Consider the following 9,328-nt stretch of genomic DNA (forward strand, 5'->3'; position numbering starts at 1 on the left):
TTGTCATTAGGTGGTGGTGAAAAACCCAAAATTCAGAAGACTGGGTTTTGTGTTTAAAGCATTTAATAAAGAAACTGAGGATTTTTTCATACTGGACACATTTGGTTCGCTTAAAGTGGACCAGAGTTCATTTCCCCCGATAATCCAGAACAAATTTTCAGTCTGAATACACCTAAGTGGACTCTGATCTGGGATCAGGAACCACCCATGTTTTGAGGTGGTCTCTGTTTGTTTGTTTCCAATTGGACTGTGTTCCAATTCGCTCTGAGTTCTCTCAGTCTGAATACGTTCTGTGCTTGGACAGGAACGATTGGACCAAAATGACCACCGTAGCCAGTCATTACGAGATGTAAATCGAGTAGGAATGAAGCAAACGATGAGCTACTGACAAATGTTGAGCAAATGAGAAACAGCAACTCACTGAAATGTGGTTGGATGCACAGCCCTTGTGTGAATGACTGAAGAGATTGATGATGTCAGACTGAATACAGACCAAAACACATGGTTCAGGACACGATCTGGACAAAATGAATCCGTCTCGTTCTTGACCAAAAGACTTTTCCAGTCTGAATTCCCCCTTAAACATGACAAACCTGGGGGATCAAAAGAAGCATGACAAAGCAAGATGCCTGACAACGAGGAACAGAAGAATAGAATAGCTTTATTGTCATTGTACAGAATACAACAAAAATTAACTGCAGCTCCCTTTTGCAAAGAATGCAAAAAAAAACAAAAAAAAACAACACAATTTATATTAGAGTGGGTCTTTAACATAAATCAAAACAAAAGTGTATGATTTACAACTTAAACCTGGTGTGACTGACAAGGAAAGGAAACATAACAAAAAACCAAAGAGCATCACAAAAATCCAAGTGCAGAATCCTCACAAAATAGTCGGTCACTGTTGACGGCTTTTAGAAGGCCTGCACTGATGCTCCAAACTTGTTTAAATAAAGTTTTACTTAGAAATATTTAAGGAAAAACCATTTAAAAAAATCCCTACAGTTGTGCTTCCCCCAAATATGTATTCTTTTTGAGCAATTGCTAAATGTTCTTTAAGTTTTTATGGTTAGTTGCTTCTTAATAATTCAATGCACAGCAAGTTTTAAACTCTATAAGTGAGAAATATCTTTTTAAGAAATGTATCATTATAATATTTTTTTGTTATGAATGCTGTGGGCTCCGTCACAAACACAATCGCACACATTAACCCTTCCTTGGACTGGATTAACAGCTTTAAATTCGGACCTCCCAGCGAACTGAACAACAGCTATAATCTGCAACATTTATAATATTGCATTTTTTCAGCCTTGAATCAGGTCAACACATCTAATCCTGCGTCCCCATCCCCCCTCCTTAGCTTTCTGTCACGCTGCAGGATCTGCCCGCCAGAAAACCAAATCTAACTGATGGAATCTCACTGTCAGGAACATCACAATAAACGAGTGTGCAGGTTGTCATTTAATCCTGAAATAATCATTGAGTGTTTAAGCTGCAACAGCTCTGTTAGATATTTGCAGCACAAACAAATTCCTAATTAGAGGGCGTTTTATTTAGAAAAATAATTATTTTTTTTATTGTTAAAAAATGTAAAATCTTATAAAACACTTCTGTTGTCTGTCATTTGCTTCATGAGGTACATTTTTTATTTTATAAAACCAAACTCTCTTAGTAATACCTACTTTTTGCATTTGGCAGGCCTTTTTCCTGATGTAGGAGGTGGATATTTTCTCCCGAGGCTTCAAGGAAAGCTGGGACTGTTCCTCGCCTTGACGGGCTTCCGGCTCAAAGGACGGGACGTGCAGAGAGCTGGAGTCGCCACTCACTTTGTAGAGTCTGTGAAGGTGCTCCACTTAACGGTTAACTTTGAACGGTCTGTCAGAGCAGCAGTTAGGAGTCATGTACACTTCAAGGTTGATTTTGTTGCTGCAGGATAGGAGTGCAGCCAGATGCCGCCTCACTGGGAGTCTGGCTTTTGCTTAGATGTGCCAGCAAACACTGACTGGTCCAGAGGCCAAGTTTGTGTCTTGGTGTTGGCTGCTTGTCAAAGCAGTGGTTCACAGAGTTCGTAGACTGTGAACTTGTTCAAAGTATTTAAACAACTTGGACGCTAAATTAAAAGAGAAGGAAGAAATCTTTTAAAATTTAAGAGTGGCTTTTTCTATCTTCTCAGTGTGACTCAGGTGACCTGTTTTTAGGTCCAATTAAAATGTAGTAAGATGTTTTTAGACCCCAAAATACTTTCTGCATCCACAGATCCCCGATCTGGAGAATGAACTGGTGGATTTGAAATCTCCCTCTGATGCCGAAGTTACTAAAGTGCTCGAGTCTTACCAGAACCAGGTCAGAAAACAAGCAATTTTGCTAAAAAATCATCAGTAATAAAGCATTGAGATGGGATTTTTATTTGTTTTTCTGTTTTCACAGAGTAGTATGGACTCTGACAAGCCTTTTGTTTTAGACAAACATCTTCCAGATATCAACAGGTGAACTTTTTTTTTCCCTTTTTCTTTCTAAATTCCAGATTTCTGCCTTTTCCTCCAAAAGTGTTCATCCTCAGACCGATGTTTTAAATCGGAGCTACTAGAGGATCCAGTGATGTGTCCATAAATCTGAGAACAGTGTTGTTTTTTTGCACTTTATTTGTTGCTTTTATCAGATTAAGCAGACAATTTTTCCTTTTGGCCTCTGATTCACAGCTCACTTTTCCTTCCTCCCAATAGGCTGTTCAGCGCCAGCAGTATGGAAGGAATCATGCAGAACCTGAAGGCAGATGGTTCTGAATTTGCAAAGAAACAATCTGAGGTATGTTTTCTTATATATGATTGAATCAGTGTGATGATTCTCACTTGAATCAATGCCAGAGAAATTCTGAGAGATTGGAAAAATCAAGAGAAATGTTGAGCTCTATTCGCATTGTTCTCAACAACACACGTTCAAGTGTACACTTCCAATGAAATGTCTACGTAAACGTGCATAAATGCGCATTTTGGGCTTAAAAACTTGCATTCATGCTTAGCTACTTAAGTTTATACAATCGTTTTTGAGTTTTATGTACAAAAGTTAATGTTAAACCAGGTTGAACTTTGATCAATCACGATTTTGTAGTGATGTATGGATGGCAATTGACACTGTTTGAAAATTGATCATGGAGGGGAAATTAATGATTGTGGTTTATAATGTGACACCAAGTCTTTCATGTATTGGAATAGAGCTGGGAAAGCAAAAGCCTAGAGCAAGATTTACGACATTTGCACCACTTTAGCATTTCGCACTTCCAACGGTAGGTGGTGGACATGAGCTTGTAAACAGTAGAAAAAGAAAGATAGGAAGTCCCTCCCTGCTTGTCTTGTGCACACTATGTTCTATATGCACTAAACGCGGGTTCTTGACCGCAGGTCACATGTCCAGTATGTATGTAGCTTTAAATGTTGTGGAGAATAAACCAAATTGAGATGGTTTGGACCCGTTCAGAAGTGGAAAAATGATTGTTAAATGAGCAGCCCTTTCACGTCAGATTTTTAAAATAGACTAGTGAGATTAAAAGCTGGTAAATGAACAGCTGATGGAGAGGAAATCATTTATTTTATATTCCTGTGATATCAAAGTCATTGCCTTAAAGTTCTTGTAGCATTTTTCTTAATCTAAGATAGATTAAACCTTCATTTCTGAGTATTTCTTTATTCAAATTGTGATTAATCAGAAGTAGATACAAAAAATCACACTTTGAAAAAGCTTGTGTTTGCCATGAGCAGGTGAAAGTCTCACTTTTCCGCTCCATTCTGATGCATCCACTTGTAGACTTGAACTGCCATCTGGCTCAAAACTGTACAGCTGGTTGGCTCGGATGTTGTTCACTGTTTCTGTTGCTATGCTAATATTAGCTTGGGGTTTGTGAAGGGCTGGAAGCTAGCAAAGGAATAATGGGATATCAACAGAGGCTTACTTACATGCCAACGGTCCCGCCCACTTCTTGGAAGTGAATTTCTGCACAAACTATGTCCTAGAAAGTGACAGGTTTTTTTTAAATTTTTTTCATAAAAATGGCTTAATCAAATCAAAAAGACCACTGGAACGTTTTTATAATATACACAAGATGATTGGAGATGGAGTTTAAAGACAAACCAGCAGTTCTGCTTCATCTTTTGAGATGGGAGTTGTTTAGCATGGTTGACTGATTCCGAGTCTGTGTAGAAGAGCTTAATAAACACGTTCTTTTAAAAATGTTCGAGCCAGATCTAGAAAGTTAAGACAAAACAAAGATTTATAGGATAGAACCCTTCAACAAAGATTTCCCAACAACACCAAATCAAGATTTAATCATAGTCAGTCATTGGTGAAGAACTAGGCCATCTTTTAAGGATGATTAGTTTGGCCCGACTCTTTTTCAGAATACAGCAGAAAATATGAATTGAAGCCAGAGGAGCTCAGCTGACTCGTCAAATATTTATGAGCTCTTCAGTTATTCTACACCATTCTTCTGCTTTACTGCCCTTCGCTTTATTTTCCTATTCTGATAATATTCTTTGCTGTATCATTAAGGTTTATCGTATCTCTGAATTTGTCTCTAAGCTTCCAAATTAATCAATTTTTATTCTTTGAATTTTTTTTAGATCCTGTCAAAAATGTCTCCTACGTCCCTGAAGATCACATACAGGCAGCTGCAGGCTGGTGCAGCTCTGAGTCTGCAGGACGTGTTGGTGATGGAGTATCGATTGAGCCAGGCCTGCATGGTAAATCTGTAGTTTTGAGGAGAGTTGGGGTTATTTTGGGAAGCTTTATTGGTTTAGCATCTTTTTATGTCCTCATCCTATCATGTCTGTTTGGCGTGATAGTCAGTGATATGTTAGTAAAAGGATGCTGTCGCAAAATAGATCTAGAGGAAGAACAAAAAAGGAGGTACATAGATGTAGTGAAGGAGAGCAGGAGGGAGTCTGGTGTGGAGGATGGAGGCGCATGATAACCTGCGGCGACCCCTAAAGAGAGAAACTCGATGACAAAAATGATGTCTGGGATCCTTGTGTTTGTGTAGAGAATATTTTTGTTTTTTTACTGGAGTAAATAAAAAAAATGTCTTGTTTCTGTTGTGTTGCAGAGAGGCTGTGATTTCTATGAAGGTGTTCGAGCTGGTAAGTTGGTCACAGTGTCTTCATCAAAACGTTTCATATGTATTTAAGGTCCTGATGAAATAAAGGTGTTAAAAAATCATGTTAGGGTTTATAGTCCATGTCTTTAATATATATAGTTGGGAAAATATTACATTTAACTGCCTCCAATGCTGCTACCACTTAATAAAATGAAAGACATTTGTAGAGTTCATCTTCAACTGTGAAAAACCAGAAAAACCCACTCTGTGATTTTTTATTTTTTTTTTTACATTTATATATGTTTATATATGTTCCAGCACTGCTTTCATGGAGACAGAGAAGGCTGTAAATAATCAAAACAGTTGAAACACCCACAGAATGACTTAAAGCTTTATCAATCTCTATTGCTTTTGTTTAAGAAAATAAAAACACTGTCAGTTCACTACTTACTTTTGCACTATTTTAAGCATTTCAAATGGATTTAACCACCATGATTAAAAAATAATAACTTGGATAATTTAGGTCTTCAAAAACTTTGGACAGGTGTATTTGCACTTACTGCTTTTACCTTTGTAAAAGATCAAATTAGGAAAGTAAATAAAAAACAGATTGTACATTTAAAAATCAGACATTGCAAATTTGAAAAAAAAGGAAATTTAAAGATTTAAACTCGAAAGTACACATTGTAAACTTGAAGAATAGATTTTGAAATTTGCAAAAAAAAAAAAAAAAATAATCTGAAAAAAAAATTAAAGTCCCATTAATTTTTCACAAACCTTGGTGTTAAATTTGTTTGATCAATCCTCTAGAGGAGTGGTGCAGACTCAACTGCACTCAAGAACCCTTTGGTGGATTAACCCCCCAATCCAACCCCTTAATGCTGAGTATCAAGCAGGGAGGCACTGGGTCCCATATTTGGAGTTTTTGGTATAACTCAGCCTGGATTTGAACTCCTGATCTTTCAGTCTTAGGGCGGGCACTCTACCACAAGGCCACTGAGCTGGTTAAAAAATATTGACTATAATTATGAAACTTGAATATTAAAAAAATAAACCTTAAACTGTTTGTTACCAATAAAAATAAGGTTTATTTGTAACAGCTGCTGTTAAGTATTTTCAACTTGTTTTTTCATTTCTTTCCTTTTTTTGCTTTTAGTCCTCCTTTTACCATTTCAATTCAGAGTTTTCTAGTTTTTGCTGCTGAGTTTAGCCTAATTTTATGTGGGGGTGGAGCTTGAAACTCTGGCTAGTGGGACAACTTTACAATGTGTATTTTTTAGGGCTGTCAGATTTGTCGCGTTAAAAACGCATTAATCTGACGTGCGCTTGACGCCGACAATTTTTTTGACGCATTAATCGCGGACTTTCTCATACGTGCCTTTCCATACCGCGCGCGGGCGTCCCGCCCTCCAACTCTCCGGCTGCTCTCACACTAGATCACGGGTGGGTCTCCAAACACCGAGCTGCGAGCTAAAACCGGCCGGCGCTAGGACCTGGAGAGCTCCTGCACCCTAACCCGGCTCCGGTTCGCGTCCAGTACCACGTCTGCTGGTACCGGCTCGCTTCCGGCGCCGCGTCCCGAGAGCTGCGGACCCCCGACGTTCCAAACAGCAAACTCACCGGGGGACGTTTTAAATGTTCTGGAGGTTTAAGCGTGATCCAGCCCCAGCATATCGGTCTGTCTGCCGGCATATTCATGGCGTGAGCTCCGCTGGACACGTCGCTGCATCGAGCTGCAGCCAGAGAACGCGGCGGCAGTAACAGACTGTCAAACTATCCACAGTGTATCCCGCTTTTCTCAGTCTTTAATGTTTTAAAAAACAAAAGTTTATTCGAAATGATAAATCTCTATTTCATCTATCACTGTAGTTCAGCAGAGGAGGAAAAGATTTGGTCCTGACAAAAAATGAACATGAAAGTGTTATGGAAATTTTATTTTGATGTTTTTAATTTTATTTTACTGAACGTTGATTGAAGTTTTGAATTTAAAATGCCCTTCACTTGCACTTGGACTTTTGTTAGGCATTTTATGTTACAGCCTTTTATTATTAAGGAAGTTTATCTCAATACAATGTTACAAAATAAAGTATTTCTGATTAAAACAATTAATTTTACCATTCTTGTTTTCATAATTAATGTAGAACTACTAAATTCCATGAACCACACATTTTTTTTCCTTAAAAAAGGCCACATGTAAGTTTGCGATTAATCGCGAGTTAACTCTGGACAAAATGTAATTAATCACGATTAAAAATTTTAATCGCCTGACAGCTCTAGTATTTTTGAGTTTAAAACTGTTTTCAATTTTTTATCATGTATTTTTTCATTTATCTTTTGTTATGTGTCTCTAAATTTACAATCTAGTTTTTCAAATTTAAGATATAATTTTTCATTCACTTTAAGCCAATCCTAATTTGACCTCCTTCGGTCCAGAATCCAGCAAGCTTGAACCCTGCATCAAAAGTCTGTTGGGGTATTACAAATATCCTAAGGATTTTTGAGAAAATAAAAGATCAAGACTTGAATTGAAAAATAAATACTTTGAAAAAAAGTTTCAAAAAGCTATGGGCAAGGCAAGCATTTGTTTCCAATATTCTGAGGAGGTGTTGAAAAGAAAACTAGCTGAATAAATATATGAGAATATTGGGGTTTAAGATACAGATAGAATATTTATTTTTTAGGTAAATTTCCTATTATGTTTCCACCTTCTCTGTATGTGACATACATGAAAACTCTGTTACTTTAATGATTAAATGAAAAATGCTGCCAAAAAATCTTGAATTAGCATCTTGTGTCAAATGTTTTCTTTTTTTAGGTTTCTACTTTAATTAATATTTGAATTTCAGTTAAGATTTTTCTTAACGTTCTTGGAATGAAGAGGCAGATCCAGGTTTTAAAGAGTTCTGTGCAGTCCTATTAAAATTCCTGAACACCGCTGTAATCCTGCATTCTAATATTCTTCTCATCCATGTGATCAAAGGCAGAGAGATCATTTTGATTTCTCCCAGCTTGGATTTATAATACCTTCCTTTGATCGTGCCGGTCTTCTACGTGTTTTTGTGCGTTTCAGTGCTCGTCGACAAAGACCAGAGTCCCAAGTGGAATCCATCAACCCTGGAGGAGGTGTCTGAGCAGAGTGTGGACGAGTGTTTTTCCACTTTGGGAGAGAAGGACCTGACTTTGTGACGTGCATCAGCCAGCAGTGGCTGCCCGCCTTCAGACACAGCACTAAACCTAATGTAAACAGCCACTTCCTGCTCGCTCATCCTTTCATCGTCACCCATTTTAGAGGCTTCTGCTACAGAGAAAGGTCGTCCTTTATGACAAAAACATCCATAGATGGTGCTGTTAATGAAACTGATTTAGATGTGAGCTGTTGCCTTTTAAACAAAAAAAAATACAAGATTTTAAGAGAGACTTTGAGTGATAAATAAAATATGTGATTCAAATCTTGACCGACGAGGTACCCAACAGACACACCAGTGCTAATTCAGTGGAAGTGCAGTTCATTTCTACATCATTGCTACAAAAAAACCTTCTACTGCAAAGTCAAGGACCCAGCTGCAGCTCTCCATTAGCAGAAGACACGGCAGGAGAAAATGACCTCAGCAGTGAGTGTTTTATTACATCTCCTGTGGGAGTTTGTTGATTTGACAAAACTCAGCACTATTTGTGTGTTTTCTGACTCTAATTGCGATAATGCTTTCATTTCCCTATTATCTCCCCATTTTTGCTTCCCTTAAGTGTTTTTAGTGGAAATGAGCTAAGTGGAGATTAGGATAAACACAGAGATAAATTCAGAATTGAATTAATGTTTTTGTATCTGACTTTTTTTGTAATAATGGAGAATAAATCATGTCCTTAAAGACTAAGGAGACATCAGGTCTTTTTTATGCTATGACTGTAATACTTTTCTTGTCATCTTTATAGCTCACTGATAGAATTTATTTACATTTCAATTATTTTTAAGTAACTCATGCATTCCTTTAGTTTGTGACAAATTACACTAATAATAAAAAGAACATTGTATTTTTTAAATTATTTTATTGTGATGTAATTGCTATATTCTAAACCACTCTGTCCCTCCTAAATCCCTGCTCTGTTATCATGTTTAATGCATTAATGTATTTCTGAAATGGCACATTAACAAACCAAATGATCGCTTGAATTATTTGGTGGCTGTGACCTTAAATAAGTGGTGAGACAATGATGTTGAAGGTAAATGTTTAAAGATAACCTCTA

At 37.3% G+C, this 9,328-nt stretch overlaps 1 protein-coding gene across 1 annotated transcript in view; it reads left to right on the top strand.

Moving 5' to 3' along the window:
- hibch (3-hydroxyisobutyryl-CoA hydrolase) overlaps positions 1-8,620 on the top strand; it is a 16,442-nt gene extending 7,822 nt beyond the window's left edge. The window contains exons 8-14 of the mRNA XM_024287112.2: positions 1,699-1,844; positions 2,257-2,343; positions 2,428-2,486; positions 2,724-2,805; positions 4,614-4,733; positions 5,096-5,129; positions 8,157-8,620. Coding sequence (XP_024142880.1) covers positions 1,699-1,844; positions 2,257-2,343; positions 2,428-2,486; positions 2,724-2,805; positions 4,614-4,733; positions 5,096-5,129; positions 8,157-8,272 — 644 coding nt within the window. The 3' untranslated portion in view covers positions 8,273-8,620. The remainder of the gene's footprint in view (positions 1-1,698; positions 1,845-2,256; positions 2,344-2,427; positions 2,487-2,723; positions 2,806-4,613; positions 4,734-5,095; positions 5,130-8,156) is intronic.
- Positions 8,621-9,328: the final 708 nt, after the last annotated feature.

Source organism: Oryzias melastigma, linkage group LG21 (genome assembly GCF_002922805.2).
Source record: "Oryzias melastigma strain HK-1 linkage group LG21, ASM292280v2, whole genome shotgun sequence".
NCBI classification, from domain to species: Eukaryota; Metazoa; Chordata; class Actinopteri; order Beloniformes; family Adrianichthyidae; genus Oryzias; species Oryzias melastigma.